The 19,330-nt window shown below is 39.0% G+C and overlaps 1 protein-coding gene across 1 annotated transcript; it reads left to right on the top strand.

Moving 5' to 3' along the window:
- The first annotated feature begins 335 nt into the window (after positions 1–335).
- LOC124855758 lies at positions 336–19,122 on the top strand. Its single transcript, XM_047345818.1, has 11 exons — positions 336–550; positions 2,596–3,004; positions 4,767–4,851; positions 5,776–5,877; positions 10,498–10,592; positions 10,753–10,869; positions 11,808–11,934; positions 12,043–12,186; positions 12,322–12,477; positions 12,557–12,678; positions 18,297–19,122. Exons 1-11 carry the CDS (start codon positions 463–465, stop codon positions 18,433–18,435), a joined length of 1,584 nt encoding a protein of 527 aa, XP_047201774.1. The 5' UTR covers positions 336–462; the 3' UTR covers positions 18,436–19,122.
- Positions 19,123–19,330: the final 208 nt, after the last annotated feature.

Here is a 19,330-nt window from a genome sequence, read left to right as displayed (position 1 = left end):
CAGGCTGACCTTGCCAGAAATTATTGCAGGGTCAAACTTATGGAGTCTGTTTCCACCCAGGGGGGTGCAGGGGGACTGGTGCCTATATCCAGCAGTTATTGGTCCAGGGTAGACCCTGGACAGCTCGCCTGTCTATTAAAGAGTGCTAATACTGCAAATATTGCTAAAATATAATTATTGTAGAAAAACAATTTCGTCAACAATATTTAAAGCAGTGATAGCGGCAGAAAAGATTCCTTTCAGCTACTTTGCATCACTGGGATCTGTTTCCTTGTTGCGATATCTTTAATCAAAGGATAAAGATAGTGAAAGTAAAATGTTGAGTTGGATTGTGTTCTGGAAAACCCCATCCAGTGTGTTATAAAGCCAAACAGCTTTGCAACAAGCCAGGGAAGGAGAGAGTATCAAGAGCTGTCAGAGCAGAAGAGATCATCGGTCAACTGAGATCATTTAAGACCAAAAATGAAAAAGTTTCAAGAAACATTTAAAAAGCTAAAAAGAATGGACAGCACCAGACCTTTAATGGAGAACAATAAAGACCTTCAGGGTGGTGAGTAACCATTATCAATACTATCGGTGTTTCTGGATAAATTTTTCCAGCACCATTAAGAAGCATTGCGCAATATGTAAGCTATTGTAGACTTACAAGTTTGGTTGGTTTGCACAGTTTGATTGGGAGACATGTTTCTACTATGTAGCCGAAACACCGAAATCTACTAACGAAGAACAAAAACAAAGAAACAAATGGCTTTAAAAATTTATTAAAAAAACTATTTATTTTTTAAAATAGGTACATAGCACAGATTTGTAACATTCTTCACCCACAGTGGCTGTGTACACACCCTACTTTTTTAGCAACTGTTTGTGATATAAAACAAGACTTTGACAAATAATTTCAAAACCTTTTCTACGTACAATGAGATATTTATCCTGTAAAAGTGAAACGACAAAGTTGTTTTTGTAGGATTTTCTTGAATCCTTCAGCTAAAGTCATAGTTTGCAGAGATGATACCATGGATCAGAATGATCTTATCACACAGAGGTAGATATGCACAAAGATACAGCAGATAGATACCAAGATATGTCCTCACAATCTGAGAGATTTGAAGACATTTTGCCAAATAGAAAAGGCAAATATTAACAAGTCAATATGTTAGATGCTGATGAACTGCAAAAGAAGACTGAATGCTGAAATTAATTTCAACAATGTATTAGTTTAAGGGTTTGCACACCTTTGCAATCATGTCATCGCAGCTTCCCCCCGTTTTTTAGTTGAAGGTCAATGCCACTGTCGCTATCAGTTTATTTAAAAAACACATTTAACAACCTGCTAGTTGGACAAAGGTGCTACACTGTAAGGTGAAATTAATGAAGGAACATTTCTCCTGAATTGAGCAGGATAAAGATCGCATGTTATGTGCAAAAGGTTTGAAATGATTACATCTTTTACAAAGCGTGTGCAGACTGGCGGCAGAGAAGCAGCAGGCATGATAAAATTCCTTCAACATGACTCTACAAGACTTCTGCTTTAAACCTGGTAGACTCGTATAACTGGGATACCAGATCAGGTTTTAAAAGCTTAAAACCACAAACATTTTTATCCTGTTGGTTCTACCTTTTAATACATCTGTATTTTACTACAGTTAAACCTGAAACTAGTCATACCCCTGTCAGGTTTAGATTTAAAATAAATGACACCCAGCAAAGAGGTTTGTTTCTAGGAAATGACTTGGGGATCTCCCAAAGATAAGATTATTGGCTTTACCTCAATCAAACATGTCATATAATTGCTGTTAATCTTTTGGCATGGTTCTCCTGGTATATTTGATCATTAATCATTGATGATGAGCTCTTAGGTTTTTGAGTTGGATGGCCCTCTTATCGTCTTTATCTTTAGCTCCTTCCACAGATCATTAATCATCTCCAACCAGAGTTGGGACTCTGGTTGGGCCACTGCAAAATGTAAAAAAACCAAATTTTCAGTCAGAAGAAACATGTTGGTTAAATTAAGAGATTGCTTTATACCTAAATCTACCGGGGGTATGAATTATGTAGGGCTTAACTGTGTCTGCAAGAAACTCTGATTCTTTAATGACCTGTCTGGACACATAATCCATCTTTAATGCACATAAATCTATTGAAACGTAAACGTTTAATCAGACTGAAACCCTCCAGCACAACTTAACACAGTTGGAGATCCTGTTATCCCTTGAATTTGTTCACATTCTGTCACATTGCAACCACAAACCTTGGTGTATTCCACATGGATTTTATGTGACAGAACAACACAAAGAAGCACAGAATTTATTTGGTGGAAGGAAACGGACAGATGGTTTGTCTAGATTTGTTAGAGAACATTAGTGAAAAAACATCAGAATAAAGACCAAGGAACACTGCAGACATGTCAGGTATACAGCTGCAGGGAAAAGTTAAATCAGTGTGAATACTTTTACAAGGCACTGTAATTCCATTATTTTAGGGATTATAAATCTACGGTGTTTGGACTGAAACTAATTCAAAAGACAAAAGAACAGAGAGGGATGTTATGTTGACAATAACAATTTTCAATTTTCTGGTCTTCTTGTGAACATACAGGTCATGAATTTGAGAGACACAGAGGGCCTAACATGTCTATCAACGGACAGAGCTCACGGGAGCTTCTTCCACTGTGTTCTGGTGAAGCTTCAGATGATGAGCACGATTCCTCTGATCGCTCTGAGCCTAATTCAGTGCAGAGTAATGATCACAGCACACAGACATCAGAGCCCCTAACCTTCCCAGACCCTCCTGCAGATCTTGACCGACATCTAGATCAGCATCTGAAAACCATAGAAGAAATAGTAGAAAATGAGCTTAAGAAGCTCAGTCATTCAATGTCTGAAGAGGATCGTACCCGCCTTAAAAAACACTTCCACTGTGAGACATGTACTCACCTAAATAATCTGCTCCAGAACATCAGCACCTCCAAAAACTGCTCACTCCTGATGACCTGGGTCTTACAGAGGTATGTATCAGACAGCTAATCCACCTTTACCCAGTAAATCATACATATGTCTTTCAACCTGTGACATCAGTAAAATAACATAAACTTTTATTGTTTGAATATGATAAAGCTCAAATCCATCATGCTAGAATCAGAAAAACAACAATTTAAATTTATTCAGTGAGTCACTGGACCAGGCAGCAGATAAAAAAGGTCAAAGATTAAGAGTCATCCGTCCCCAACCCCAGAGTATGGGAATCACTGCTTTAGAGGAACAGCATTTTTCAGCCCCTTGTGCAAGGAATTAATTGATAAATCAATGTCAGTATTTTGTATTGATTACTATAACTCAATTGTTCTTATTATTACTACTACCAACACACATTGAATGTATTCTGTATTATATGACATTACATCTGTTTTTGACTATTTGTTTTAAACAGCTTTATCTGGAAAATTAGACCTTGTGTCTATTTACCTGTATTTAAAAGGTTTAAACCCAAAATACAAGTTAAAAAGGAGTTCCAAAATGATTAAAATGTGCCTCCTCTTTAAATAGCGCCACTGGCCTGGAAAAAATATGGATTAGGTTTTACATAAGTTAACCAACAAAAGAATTTCCTACCTTTCTTCATTTTTGTTTTGAGAAACGTGTGAACTAGTTCTTATGTTCTTTTGTACAAGAACTTTTTTGAACATTAAAAAAGAATAAATATTTTGACTGTTCCATCAGCTTTTACACTTTTCAAAAATAGAGGTAAATAAAAATGTGCCACCCCCCCCCCACCAAACACAAAAAAACCTAAACAAACCCTTTATTACAAACTCATTATTTCACAGTAATCAAAGACTACATGGAGATAACTGTTACTGTGTATGTTTATAAAATACCTTTTCTACCAATCTAAGGAACAGAGTTCAGGTCAGAGTTCAGTGCAGTTCTTCAGAAATAGCAGGGCAGTGCTTTACAACAGGTGTTTACAACAGTTCTTCTCTCTTTATCTTTTTGTCCTCTCTCGTAGTCTGTCCACAATATTTATACAGCATCAAACAACAACATATCATCATTATAACTCAGACAGTTCCTGTGTCTGTGCATTTTCATCTGAGAAAGCACTTTTTGCTCTAAAACTGGTGAGAAAGAAACTCCTCCTGAGCTCCTCCACTTTTGGTGAAAATGCGGCAATTAGAGGCAGTTGCTGCCAGTTCAACGTGATGCCTCTTCCTATCGCCATGAAAACGATTTCTTGAATGTGTAACTCTGAAAGAAGTCCGATTTACAATATCAGAAGTTTACACATTAGTTCCGCTTGCAACAAATGAAAACAGTTTTCAAAATATGAAATATCTGGTTGCTTGTCATGACCCAGCCCTAGGGTGAGACGCAGCCCACACTTTTCAGGCCACACCCTGGCCTCTTTGTTAACTATTAGACAGAAATCTGCAGGGAAAAAGAGTTTATTTAATTAGTGCACAAAGCAACGTGTTACCAAAACTATTTGCAAAGATTACTGCAGGTTTCAAATTTTACTGTTTTCTTTCCTTGTTCTACCCAGTGTGGGTTTCTCAGACTTTAAATTCGACTGGTATGAATAGAAAAAAGATGTGCCGGCTGTAAGCTCATCAGGACCCTGACCTGATTGTTGTGAAATAACTGTGTAAACAGAACATATAGATACTTTCAATGAAGGCATTTATGAATCACTGTTTATTTGTTTCCAAAGTATTTCTTAGATATAAAAGTGAAACATGTTACTACCCATTTCTTTTGGTACTTTTCCAGGAAGAATCTACTTGATAATCCTGATCTTGAACTGCTGGATGATTGGGAAACAAAAACACAGACCAAACTGCTGAAAAGAGTACAGGTAAGTACAAGTCTAATTATGTGCCTGAAAACCTTCATAAATTGAGTTGTTTTTATGACAAGCATCCAAGTGTTGACTGACTTGCACTGTCAATGCAATGCAGCAAGATCCCTGTTTAAATTGAAAGATCCCCGGGACTCAAACCTGGGACAGCAGCTTTGAGAACCGAAGCCTCCATAAATGGGTCGCGTGCTCTATCACCATGTCATATGCTATGCCCATAATGATAAATTCAAAACCAATTTTGATGTGTTTGCGATCATTGTTCTGTTGTAACTCCTAGTTCTACTGAAGATTCAAACATCTCACCCAATTTGCTTACATTTAGAAAAATGCAGGAACTATATAGGCTCAACCCTACCATAAACTGTAAAGTTTTAGAACAACAGTGTCTCTGGTGTTGGAACACCAGCCTGCCTGTCCATGATAAAGAGCAGGTACACGCTGATCTTTTTAGTCAGGGCAAAACAGGGCTACCAATTCTTGTCTTGCAAGAAGAGCGATGACGTTTCCTGCCAGAATTGTGGCAGAAGCTTGTTCATGACCAAACACGTGATTAAGGCACTGGCAGTTCTTGCATAAATGGTGCCCTAGTTGAGGCCCCAAAGAGGTTAGTTAGAGTAACAAGGTTTTCTGTAATTATGCTCTACAAGCCTGTAGCTCTTGCTAAAAATAACTGAAAACTGTGAATTTTGACCACTTTAAGGGAGTTTATGCACATCAGAAGATTTCAAGAAGTACATTTCTTATTGTTTGTGATGCTAACTAAAACAATTACAAGCAAATAAAACCTTGAACATCAATCTTTTAGGAAACATGTATGTCTTGGGCCCAAGCTCATGTCAAAACTAAATTTTTTCATCATGACATCCATACTTTCAAAATGGCAGACATATTCAAATGAAAAATTGTGCCTGTCTGCAGGAGGAAGTCAGCGATTCCCTGGAGAAAATCCTGAAAGTTGACCAAAGCCAGACATGTCACAATGATGAAACCTATGTTCAACTTTACGTGGACCTTATTCAGGTAAGACAGGCCTGTGTATTTAAGGGTATGTATTTGTATTTAACTGCCAAAAAGCTTTTCATTCAATAGCATGGTTATAGTACCTTGCAAAATGATTCACATTCCTTGAGCTTTTTTCACATTTTCTTATGATGTTACCACAAACTTCAGTGTATTTTATTAGGATTTAAAGTGAAAGAAAATGAAACTTGGTTTTCAATATTTTACACAAAAAAAAAACAAATCCTTGGAGAAACCTATATTTTTGAACAATATAAAAAGTAAAAATATAAAAAAAGAATCCACCATTTGTCTTGAGAAATCTATGCATTTACACCTTGTCCCCGAGCATTGCTGTACAATCGACCAAACCATTCTACCAACAGCTAACGCCCAGTGCATCTGAAGAGCAGAGGAGCTTTGTCTTTAAAGCATAAATAACTGACCTCCAGGGAGTAGCTACTTACACGTAGCTACTTACGTAGTTACAAAAGACACATTTTTAACATATTTTATTTACTTTATCTGCCTTTATCATGTCAATAAAATTAGTTAAACAATAGGTAAAAATTTTTTGACAGATTTGCAGCAAAATCACACACAATGGTGGATACCAGAGGGTCCAGAGGATGTCGCCAGGGCATCCACAGGACCCTCTGGTAGGTACCAGTGGAAATGGAAGTTATTAAACTTAAGAAGGAGGCCTTTAGGGCTTGGTTATCCTTTGGTACTCCTGAAGCAGGTAGCAGGTGCCTCATGGCCAGAGGAACTGCTGCTTTTGTAGTTGTGGAAGCAAAAACTTGAATGTGAGAGGAATTTGCAGTGGCTATTGACTGTGATATTCTGTGTTGGACTCGCAGAAACAATCAAACAGGTAGAACGCTGACATGTTTACTTGCGAATGGTAGGAATGTAACTCACATTATAGCTGTTTCAACCAACATTGCATGCATGTTTCATCAATTTAATGAACCAGACGGCGGACCCTGAATTTCCACCAAACACAGTTTTAAAAGATTTATTTTAGCAATAAAACTTTTGAGAATCAGAAAACCTTGGCTAGTGCAAACAGGAACCTCTTGAGAAAGAGAGAACACGTTTTGTTTTCTCAGATCAGATAGAAGAACCAGATCATTTTAGTTTGTTTCTTAATTCTCCAGAAAAAAAATTTAAAATAGCAGATGCAGTGATGATGTCACAGCTGGCAGCAATGAAGCAGAGATCAGTATTGGCCTCACTTGCTGCAAGGGCCTCTGACAGATCATCAGGAATCAATCCTAAATCCAGGGGACAGGCTGGATCATACATGAAGGCAGAAGGCAGGAGTCAGTTTACAAATCCAGGAATTGGCCAAAACCCAGAGGTCAGGGTACAGAAGCAGGGTTGTTGACCAGAGATCAGAAGCTCAGTAGAAGTCAGACAAGGGCAAGGAAAGGCAGGGCAATCCAAAGCACAGAACTGAGTGCGAAACGAGGAGATTAGGTAATTGCATGGTAGAATGTTTGACATCCACTAGACAAGAACGTGTTCCATAATCTGGCAGAGTAGTGGGCAGAAGACTATTAAATAGAACAATTAATATAATAATTAATATGTTGGCCAACCGTAAACTATCCCTGTAACAGACATTTATTTAGGCCTCTAGGGGGCAACTAACCACTCTCTTACATATACTTTCTGTTGGCCTCATGCAGTGGTGAGCTCTTTGCATTCTCTGAGGCCACCCTTTTTTCACAAAGGTGATCCCTTGTTTAAGTTCTGTGTCCGTCTGAGTGGACCTATGGATTCCCCCCAACTTCTGAAACTTTATAGGTTAGTTGGTTACCACATTGTTCATCCATTGTTATACACTTTACTTGACTCTCTGACTGTCAGTTTTCCTGTAATGGACATTTGAGAGTGCATCTGCCAACACTAACTGTTTACTGGGAACGTGCTCAGCATTAGGCATTAGCAGTCTCTGACATCTCAGTGGGGTTTTTGTCAAGGTTGCACGAGGTTGCATGAAACAAAGGCTTTTGATCAGTTTGTAGACATACCTGGCCTGTACCTTAAATGTAGCGGGCACATTGGTCGCAGGCTCAAACAGATGTCAGACACTTCTTGAGGAGCTGATGTAATGACAAATGACAGGCGCCTAAAGTAAAGCCTACCCATCAAAGTTATGAATGTGGTTAGTTTCTGGCATCTGGGGTCCAGTGGAATTTGCTAGAACCCCCTTTATCGGGCATTTAAAACCCACACACACTCTGACCTTGTCCTTGTTGTTCTTTGGAGTGAGCATCAATGGCGCACACCAGTTGGTTGGCTCGGTAACTTTCTCAATGATGAGTGGATTGAGTATTTTCTTTTTCTTTTTTTTTTTGGGAGTAGAGGGAAAGGGACTCTGCATGGTGTGCTCCCGCTGTTAGCTTTATTTTTAAAGATTTACAGTTGGGTAGTCCTATTTTCCGAAACACATCCTGTGCTGTTAATCTCATTTACTCTAGTGACTAATCCCATGCACTTTGCCACAGTTTCGCTTAGCAGATTGCTTGCATATTCATTACTGTAATACAGTAGTGGTATTTCTGTCCTTACTGTAGATACGACTGTATTAGCTCAACCAAAAACAAAAGGTTTGTTGTCCTCTAATGCACTTTTTACCCACACAGATGTCTCTACTGTAACATGGTGGAATAAATTTCTCTCATAACGGTGGTATTGACCACAGTATAAATTTTAGAATTCATTCGGCTGCCATTCATTAGTAGTTCAATGTCCCAATCTTTATCTGAGCCTGATTCATTGATGACTGTTGCCTTTGGCCTAGTTGCAGCGCCCAGTAATGATGCTGGGGGAGTATGGGGTATCTGGATGGCTTTTAAGGTCTATCCAATTCTTGTATGCTGAAAGCAAGTGCTGTGCCACGTTCTTAGCAGAAAGTTGAGCTTGTTCCCAGTGTTAGTTGGACACCAGGGCTGCTCCTTGTCATGATCCTGTTCATGGTGTTTATGGAGAAAATCTCATTGCATAGTTGTGGAGAGGGGGGTGTCTGATTCGTGAACCACCAGTTTCATCTTTGCTTTTTTGTGGATGTGGTTTTGTTTGTTTCTCCAGGCCATGACCTACAGCTGCAGTACAGCAGTTTAAAGTTGTGTGTGAGGTAGCTGGGATGAGAGGCCATTGGGGCTTTTTCTGCAATAATGCATGGGCAGCTCAGGTCTGTTGTGGTGATGAAAGAGCTGAGACAAAAATGGAAGCTGTCGATTTTCTAGTCTGTCTACATTACAATCTTCACATATTGTCATGACTAATAGATCAATCGGCGCAGTTAGGGCGAATAGAGCAAAGCGAAACCTACGATGGGCGTGAAGCGAATTTTGCTAGAGTTGAAAAATCTGAACTTTTCTGTTAATTCGCGTTGCATCTATAGCCCTCTTTTTAGCACAAAAGTTGTCATACAAGTATGAGACTCACGGCAGTTGCTCAGGGTACATCTATGTTCATGTAGGAAATGATATTTTATTCATAAGTATTTAATTTTCAAATGCATATGTCAGCAAGCCTGATTTCTAGGTCGCCCATCGGCCATTATTTAAACTACATAATAATTCAATACTTCTGGCTACGTTGCTACATTCTGTTGTCATATCAGCTCTTGTCTGGTGCATTTTGGCGTTCCTAGTCCATATGTTTGGGAACAAAAATGTAAAGGATGTGAACAGTACAATTTGGCTCTTTTACTATTGAGCTGAGATTTATTTACTCACCGAAAACAGATGGACTGGTGTTCTGCAGCTGGGATACAGCGCCTGTAGTTGGTGTCCCGGAGACTGATTCGTCCCCCAACGTGGGGCAGCAGGTCCTCAAACTGGGTCCTTGATAGACAGTCGCTGCTCCTGAAGTAGGTGTTGGCACTTTCCATCTCTGGAACCAACTGGTTCCATCTCTGGAGAATCTGGTGACCCCAGGGTCGTTGACATCGGTGGCATTGTTCCATTGCAGTGACGGTGCTTTATCCATTAATAAAGCACCGTCACTCGCTCCATGTTGAATTGAAACTGGCAAGCAGCAGATAGAAGCACCTCCTTTTTGATGACGCGTTGAAGCGAGTGGAGCATTGTTTTGCCTGTTGGCCACGCGAATTGCTGGCAAAATATCAGGTCAGTGACAGCATGCGCTGTAATTGCGTTCGGTCTGAATGCACTATTAGAGATTGGGTGAGGAATGTCATCTTCTGAGGGAGCTCAAAGTAGAGCTGGTGCTTCTCCACATCAAAATCAGTTCGTTTGGCTGGCATCTGATCATGCTAGCTGCCTTTGAAGGTTTTCCAGCCTGGAGTCCAAAGAAAAGACCCAGAACTTGCTGGAGGGAATATATATGTCTTGTCTGGTCTGGGAACACCTTGCAATCCCCCACAATGAGCTGAAGGGTGTCACTGGGGAGAGAGATAGGTTTCCCTCTTGGACCTGTTACCCCAACAATCCGATCTCCGTTAAGAGGATAATACTGAATGGATGGATGGATGGATGGAGTTTGTGACTGCAACATTGCAAATGTTTAGAGGTTATGAATACTTTTGCAAGGTACTAAGTAAATGTAATTTGTGTGCCATTTTATTTTTCAAATAATTGGGCTTCCTTTTTCTCTCTCTTTCAGTGTATCGATGCCATGCCCAAATTAGCACAAAGCGCAACGCTGTTTTATCGGGTGCAAGAGGTTTGCTTTCAAGAGCTGCTAAATTTTGTGAAAAGGTGAAAAATTTTGAATTTGAAAACAGATTAATTATTGATCCAGATTTAGAAATAAAACAGTTTGCTTTGAAATATGAATTCTATGAATTTACATTGAAATCAGAATGCCTATATTACCACTTGAAAAGCATGTCAATTGTCAATGTTTTCTTTGTTGTAGGTACACTTCTGAGCAGGCTGAGATACTCGATAAAAAAACTCAGACTTGGAGGGAAATGATGGACAAACCAGAAATGATACACTTCCTTAAGACTTTGAGAACATGTAAAGAACTAAGGTGGGTGTTTCAGGACTTGATACAGACACAAAATTGTTTTTTCTTACTGTCTGACATTAAATCAAACAAAACTTTTTCTGTTTTTGGTCTGTTAAAATTACAATTTGTTTTCTATTTGTTAAACACTAGAATAATAAAAGAGAGATATTTTTCTAAGAAAGCTTTACCTTGTCTTTAAAGAATTTGGAAAAGCCAGATTAAGTTATGGCTTTGGAAGCTTCATAACATCTGAGTTAAATGTAGGTTTTTCTGTGGATGTATTTTTGGGGTCCCCAAACTCGTTCATAATTATATCTAAATATAGAACACATGCGGATGTTGAGCCATTTTACCGTTCAGCAAGGGAAAGGATTATGTGTCTCAAAGATGAATGTGTTTTGGTATGAAATGTGAGCATCAACACCAGAACAAAACCAAAAGATCTCATGAAGATGCTGGCTGAGCTGGAAAAATTCATTTCATTTTGCACAACAAAATGAGTCCTGGACTGACATGAGTTGAGGGGCGATTGAGAATGGAAGAAGCCATTTCTTACTGCAGGAGGGGCTGGTGAACAGTGGAAGTCAAAGTTTGTGGACAAATGGCTCTTCTAAATGGACAATGACCCTTAGCATACCACAAAATTAGCTGCTGAAAGAAAACAAAGTCAATGTTTTGAAGTAGTACAAAGAGATGATCTCAATCCCTTAGAAAATTAGGTGTGTACAAGCAAGGCAACCTGCAAGCCTGACTCAGTTACACTACTTCTGTCTGGGGGAATGGGCCAAAACTCCAGCAAGGATACATGAAATTCATGTATGTATGTATGTATGTATGTATGTGTGTGTGTGTGTGTGTGTGTGTGTGTGTGTGTGTGTATGGGTTCAATTGTATTTGTCAAGGTCACTTGATAAGGTGGATGGCATAATTTTGACATGATTTATTTTGTTTGGTTATAGACAGCACATCCAGACTAATGGAAATGCTATCAAACCAGTCCTTCTCAAAGAAATTAAGGGAACACTTGAAAACATGGAGGCTAAAACTTTGCAACTTCTAAAGAAAGTTGTAACTGAACTTGCTGAGGTATCCCTTTTCATTAACTACATTTATTTCTCACAAAAACAAAATGTGAGCATGGAAAACATTCTGCATCCATTTTTTATGTTTAAAAACAAATGTTCTGTCTTGCAGACCTCCCTTAAGGATTACTTCAAATTGACCAGCGGTGTCTGTGCGTTCTTCCCTCTACACAAATCCTGTAAAAGGGAGTGTGACTTGTTTGCTGCCTTGAAGACCTATTTTCCCAAGCTTTCTTATGCTTCAGATGAACAAAGGGTAAGTCATCTTTTTTGTCAAGTTCCTCCTGCAGCAACAATACTGAATCATGCCTTGCAATAGGTCCGTTTTGAATAGATTTGTGTCTAAATGTTCAGTAAAAGATGTTTCTGATTGTCCCCTTCTGCCCCCCAGATTGTGATGGATGAAGTTTATAAGGTCGTTGCTCACTCTTACCTCAAACATCTCATCCAACAAAGTAAGCGCAAACTGAAAAAGCACTGGAGTCCTGATGTGGGCCAAGCAGTCTGGGATGATGCCGATCAGCTTCACACCACCATCTCAGACCTGGTGAGACCATCATTTCAGAACCAGCCCCAGCTTCTTCTGAATCTTATCATAAATTCCTAACATTTACGATTTGTATCAGGCTCCTGGTGTCCAGCAGTGGAACGGCATGCTACAGAAGATTCAAGAGGTGTTAGACTGCAAAAGCATCGACACACTCAAGCTCATCATTGCTGGCATACAGAAAGACTTTGAAAAACAGAGGTAAACTACTTTCTGATTATACTGGTTTAATGCACATTGTTCATTTGTACATCAATGTTTGATTAGACATTCTCTTTTTTCAATATTTTCTACAATAGAAAAATTAAATAAAATGCAGATGAACAAGAATAATTTTGGGAATAGTTTAGGTATCATCTTTGCTTCTTAATATATCTAATATATATATATATATATATATAGAGAGAGAGAGAGAGAGAGCGAGAGCGAGAGCGAGAGCGAGAGAGAGAGAGTGCAGTTTTCAATATTTTCTACAATGGAAAAATTAAATAAAATGCAGATGAACAAGAATAATTTTGGGAATAGTTTAGGTATCATCTTTGCTTCTTAATATATCTAATATATATATATATAGAGAGAGCGCGAGAGCGAGAGAGAGAGAGAGAGAGAGAGAGAGAGAGAGAGAGTGCAGTTTTTACTGTGTTTCTGCGTCATAAAATTTGCTTTTATTAAGACATAAAATTATAACATAAATTGACTGATCTATAAAGCCTGGACTATCTAACTTCATAACACATCTGTAGACTTGTGCAGATATGTTATTCATTGAAACATTGTATATCTCTGAATTGGAATTTTTACCGAGAATAAATCCATGCCAGGTGGCCCAGTTGGGCTGGATCTCCTGACTCAGTTTCCTCTGTGCCGTCTTCTTTCTCTCTCTCTGAAATCTTCTCATCTTCACTGCTTATGTCAACAGTCTCTCCTTCCTTCTCATCCCTCACTTTTTTGCCAAAGAAACTGGAAATGTCTCCATTTTAAAATTTCCTGTTCATTGTGATCTGCAATGTACAAGCATCAAGAATTGGAAACATTTGCCCATTTATTACCACAAGTCTACAACAATATGAAACCAGAAATGATCACATTGACACAGGTCATACCAGATGTGGCGAAGTTTAATTGTGCCTCATTGCCGTGATATTGATCATATATAGCCGTCAGTGAAACTGCAGCCCCTAAAAAAAGCAAACCCGAATTTTTTTTTCATAGCTTAACTTTGTTAACTGTTATCGTGCTTATTGTAAGCTAAACTCGTACTCGTACTCGTCGTCTTCCGCTTCATCAGGAACCGGGTCGCAGGAGCAGCAGACTCAGCAGAGACACCCAGAAGTCCCTCTCCCCAGACATCCTTTCCTTTCCGGTGCATGTTAGACTCCCTGCCGGAGTCTAACATGCACCGGAAACCGGTCCGAGTTGGTGCTGGACCAAACTCCTGCTCTACTTGTACAGTAGAGTCCTTCATGAGGACCCCTAAAACGAGGCATGTGATGTCGTCCAGTATGGCGGAGACAGGGTCCCACCCTGGAGCCAGGCCTGGGGTCGGGATTGCAGAAAATGGAAAAGCTCAGTTGCTCCACTCTGCTGGGCTGCAGACAGAATGCCTCGTTAATGTGCCAGAGATACAGGTCCTTCTCAAAAAATTAGCATATTGTGATAAAGTTCATTATTTTCTATAATGTAATGATGAAAATTTAACATTCATATATTTTAGATTCAATGCACACTAACTGAAATATTTCAGGTCTTTTATTGTCTTAATACAGATGATTTTGGCATACAGCTCATGAAAACCCAAAATTCCTATCTCACAAAATTAGTATATTTCATCCGACCAATAAAAGAAAAGTGTTTTTAATACAAAAAACGTCAACCTTCAAATAATCATGTACAGTTATGCACTCAATACTTGGTCGGGAATCCTTTTGCAGAAATGACTGCTTATATGCGGCGTGGCATGGAGGCAATCAGCCTGTGGCACTAAGGTCTTATGGAGGCCCAGGATGCTTCGATAGCGGCCTTTAGCTCATCCAGAGTGTTGGGTCTTGAGTCTCTCAACGTTCTCTTCACAATATCCCACAGATTCTGTATGGGGTTCAGGTCAGGAGAGTTGGCAGGCCAATTGAGCACAGTGATACCATGGTCAGTAAACCATTTACCAGTGGTTTTGGCACTGTGAGCAGGTGCCAGGTCATGCTGAAAAATGAAATCTTCATCTCCATAAAGCTTTTCAGCAGATGGAAGCATGAAGTGCTCCAAAATCTCCTGATAGCTAGCTGCATTGACCCTGCCCTTGATAAAACACAGTGGACCAACACCAGCAGCTGACACGGCACCCCAGACCATCACTGACTGTGGGTACTTGACACTGGACTTCTGGCATTTTGGCATTTCCTTCTCCCCAGTCTTCCTCCAGACTCTGGCACCTTGATTTCCGAATGACATGCAGAATTTGCTTTCATCCAAAAAAAGTACTTTGGACCACTGAGCAACAGTCCAGTGCTGCTTCTCTGTAGCCCAGGACTGGGGAATGCGGCACCTGTAGCCCATTTCCTGCACACGCCTGTGCACGGTGGCTCTGGATGTTTCTACTCCAGACTCAGTCCACTGCTTCCGCAGGTCCCCCAAGGTCTGGAATCGGCCCTTCTCCACAATCTTCCTCAGGGTCCGGTCACCTCTTCTCGTTGTGCAGCGTTTTCTGCCACACTTTTTCCTTCCCACAGACTTCCCACTGAGGTGCCTTGATACAGCACTCTGGGAACATCCTATTCGTTCAGAAATTTCTTTCTGTGTCTTACCCTCTTGCTTGAGGGTGTCAATAGTAGCCTTCTGGACAGCAGTCAGGTCGGCAGTCTTACCCATGATTGGGGTTTTGAGTGATGAACCAGGCTGGGAGTTTTAAAGGCCTCAGGAATCTTTTGCAGGTGTTTAGAGTTAACTCGTTGATTCAGATGATTAGGTTCATAGCTCGTTTAGAGACCCTTTTAATGATATGCTAATTTTGTGAGATAGGAATTTTGGGTTTTCATGAGCTGTGTGCCAAAATCATCCGTATTAAGACAATAAAAGACCTGAAATATTTCCGTTAGTGTGCAATGAATCTAAAATATATGAATGTTAAATTTTCATCATGACATTATGGAAAATAATGAACTTTATCACAATATGCTAATTTTTTGAGAAGGACCTGTACATCGTGCTGCGGTAGGCAGACCGTGATTGATGCAGGCCATAACCAAATTTTTAAGGGACCTCCAATTATATCTACAATTATATACCTTTGGGTAGATGAATGTTTAATTTGAAAGCTGTTAGAGGCATTTGGACATACAAGCGATTAGTAATTACAAGTAATTTAAGGACATAAAAGTAGGGGGGCAGCTGGGGGGGTGGGCTCTACAGTAGGGGGGCAGTTGCGCCCCCTTGCCACCCTGTAGATCCGCCCCAGAATGCACCCCTGGGGAAAACCCTTCCAGCACCAAACCTTCTCTGTTTCTCCTTCAGGACAAGGTGGTGGAATCTAAAAGTGATTCAGTAAGACAAACACAAAAACACAGCTATTGGTAGAATTTGTTTTGTTTGATCTTTAGAAAAGTATAATTTCAAGTACTATAGTACCTAAGTACTATTATTGTAGACTTATGTGGCTGGTAAGGGCAATGAACCTTTTCCTGGATTGGTCCTCTGTAGAGCCAGTTTAATTAGACTTAATTTTTTTTTCTGACTGCAAGTCACTGACTTTTATGTGTGAATTCATGTCTGCAGTTTTCACTGAATAGATTGTACCATTATTTTGATTCACGTCTAGATAAAAGTCCATCATCTCCAACTAAACCTCTCTTAAAATGAATGGCTTGTCCTCCCCAGCCAAACCAACTGTACACAACATCTGCATTAAAACTGAATCTCTATCTCTTGTTCCATCAAAGGTAGATAAAAACTTGGGTCTGATGATTATTGACCAGCTTACCTTCAAAGATCATGTTGTGTCCATCACTTGATTGTGCCACTTCATATTGAATTAAATTCAATTCAGTTTTATTTATATAGCGCCAATTCACAACACATGTTGTCTCAAGGCACTTCACAACAGTCAGGTACATACATTCCAATTAATACTAACAATATATTGCTTAACAAAAGAAAAATTAGGTCATACCTAACCCAGTATGCCACTCAGCTCCTGGTGCAGTCTATGGTCATGTCCTGCCTAAACTACTGCAACACCCTCCCAACTGGTCTCCCAGCCTGTGCTAAGAAACCTCTGCAGATGCAGAAGGTGGCTGAGCATTTGGTCTTCATTCAGCCTCAAAAGAGCCCATTCCACCCCTCTGTTCATTGAGCTCCACTGGCTGTTCTGCACCAAATTCAAGTCACTGATGTTAGCCTATCACCTCTGACAGAACCTGCCTAGTGGTCTTTCTTCTAAGTAGCTTATTGTTAGCTTTGATATCAACTGCATTGTTATATCCTCATTTGTCGGTTTGTTTAAAAGCATTTACCGAATGCAATTGCAAAAACCCTAAATTCATCATATTCCTCGCAAATAACGGTTAAAAGATAACATAATTTATTATAAAAACGACGTGTTTCTTCTGCCTGGAAGTAGCATTAATTCAGAGTGTTTCAGAGTGGCCCAGATTGAGTCTAGGCTTGACTCTCACAGAGAAACGGTGGATGAAGCTAAAGATTAGGGTAATGATAAGGAGGCTTTCCAACTTAAAAAGCTTGGAGTCAGAAAAATTCTTAAAATACTGATGAATACATGCAAAAAGATTTAATTGCAAAAAAGATTTTTCTTCAACTATTTAAATGGGTGTAAACAATTTTCCGCATACCATTTTTAAATAAAAGGTAAATAAAAACAGATAACTTTTATTTTTTTAAACTGACACTCCTTTTACATTGCTTTAATATCTTTTTAATCCTAATTTTGGTCTTAAATGTATTGACCTGACTTGACCTTGACCTTTCAAGTGAGGCTTTTTAAAAGGTTATGAGTAACTTTTCTTACCCATAGTAGAAGATGTTACATTTGCATTGGGTGGTTATTTACTCAGAAGGAAATGATTAATTAGACTGGGATTGGAGGTAAGGGGTGGTGTACCACTGAAGATCTTCCTGTGGAAAACATACTGAGGATAGAACGTGAAGACTTTTCAGTTAGAGTAACTGACATAAGAGTAAAACGGTATAAAAAGCAATAAAATAGTTTTGACCTCCCAGAACATTTTTGTATCTTTCAAAGCCTTACTTTTCTATTTTCAATTTGCACATCAGGACAGCCATGGGCCTCAACCATAGTCCCCACTTTCATTGAGTCACAATGTTTTGTTAAGTGCTCAGACTCACCCGTCCCTCGCCCAGAGAGGGGCGAGAGGGTGCAGTGAGCACTGTTAATCTAACCGGAAATGTGTGTCTCGAACAGGGTGATCATTAGTGGCGCACAGTGTCTGTCAAAGCTATACAAATACTGCATGTCCTACAGTCAGTGGTGCACTGTGTGTGTCAGACCTTCGAATTACTTTGCATACTTGACACAAAGCCAACAATCCTAGAACTTCATCTTGTCACCAGTGGTTTGAAGGCTTCAATAGGAGCATGAGCTACTGTATTTGCTAGTTGCAGTGATACACATTTCTTTCTTTTTTAAATAAATGTTTGAAAAATCCATTGTTCCTTCACAGCAGCTAGTTATTTGAACCCAGATGTTTCTTTAATCTCACTATTGGTCTGTTCTGTGTCGTGTAGAGTTGTGGAACATAATAAGAGAACTTATAAGTCGTAGATGTCCTAACATGTTTTTCCACTGTTTACAGTGAGGACCTGAAGCTCCTTCCTAATCTGGTGCAGTGGAAGGGTCTTTCGAAACGTGAGGTCAGAGAGGTTCTGGAAGCTTTACCTGATAGTCCACCCATGCCCAGCTCCGGATCCTTGTTTTCATGTTGTTGTGGCTGAACTGGAATTAACTGCACAAATGTGACTTTTTTGGGATTCTTAAATATGTCGTTAAAACTCAGTCTGAAAATGCTTTTCAATGTTTGATTCCTTCAACTTAATCATAATTAATTTGTTGAAGTTAGGTTTTCTTGTTTTGTGCTCTTCTTCACATGTTCTGCTATAGAATGTAGAAAAGACTTTTTTATGTCAGTATTTCACTGTTAAATAGGCCTAGATTCTTCAGGTGTCACATTTTGTTCGGTGATATGTCACATTAAATGAGGTACCTAAGATATTCTAGAGTGTTCAGAATGGTTCAACAGTAACAAAGAAAACTCTTTTACATACAGATCATATCATATGTTTTTAAAAAGTGCTCTCTGTATTGTACAAAGAATGAAAAAAAACAAACAAAAAAAACAAAAAAAGCTGTTTTAGATCAATTTTATTCCTAATATTTTTATTTTATTATAATTGTAAAATTGTATTTATTAAAGATTAAATCTTTTGCCTGTAATTTATGATGCTCAATACTTCAATTTGCTCAATTTTCTGAATTTATCTGTGAGGACTCTATTTAAACTCCTGATTCTGGTAATGCTTTAAACATTTTAACATATTAATCAAATTTACACTAAACAAGGGAAATAATAAATCCACCGTATTTTCTTTGCTAAATGAATAAATGCAACACTACTAAATGTTTTCCTTTAGTGATTTCTCCTTTTCTTTACCTCGGTTTCTTTAAGGGAATTTACTGTTTTAAGGGATATTCTTTCTTCTTTTTCGTGTTTACAGAGTATCAGAAATGACTGTTCTTGAAATGACACAATGTCAATGAAATGAACTTGAAATGATCAGTTTGTGATATATTCATTGAGAAATACCACAGGAGTTAACACTTCATCAGTAT

Source organism: Girardinichthys multiradiatus, chromosome 19, assembly GCF_021462225.1.
Source record: "Girardinichthys multiradiatus isolate DD_20200921_A chromosome 19, DD_fGirMul_XY1, whole genome shotgun sequence".
Taxonomy (NCBI): Eukaryota; Metazoa; Chordata; class Actinopteri; order Cyprinodontiformes; family Goodeidae; genus Girardinichthys; species Girardinichthys multiradiatus.
The sequence above is the reverse complement of the archived record's forward strand: the minus strand, read 5'-3'. Positions and strand labels throughout refer to the sequence as shown.

Bases quoted from the DNA above. Each gene is read 5' to 3' on its own strand.
- LOC124855758 (XM_047345818.1), top strand. From the start codon at position 463: ATGAAAAAGTTTCAAGAAACATTTAAAAAGCTAAAAAGAATGGACAGC. The intron at 10,870-11,807 runs GTGGGTGTTTCA...GTTTGGTTATAG, and splicing joins AGAACATGTAAAGAACTAAG to ACAGCACATCCAGACTAATG. The intron at 11,935-12,042 runs GTATCCCTTTTC...TCTGTCTTGCAG, and splicing joins TTGTAACTGAACTTGCTGAG to ACCTCCCTTAAGGATTACTT.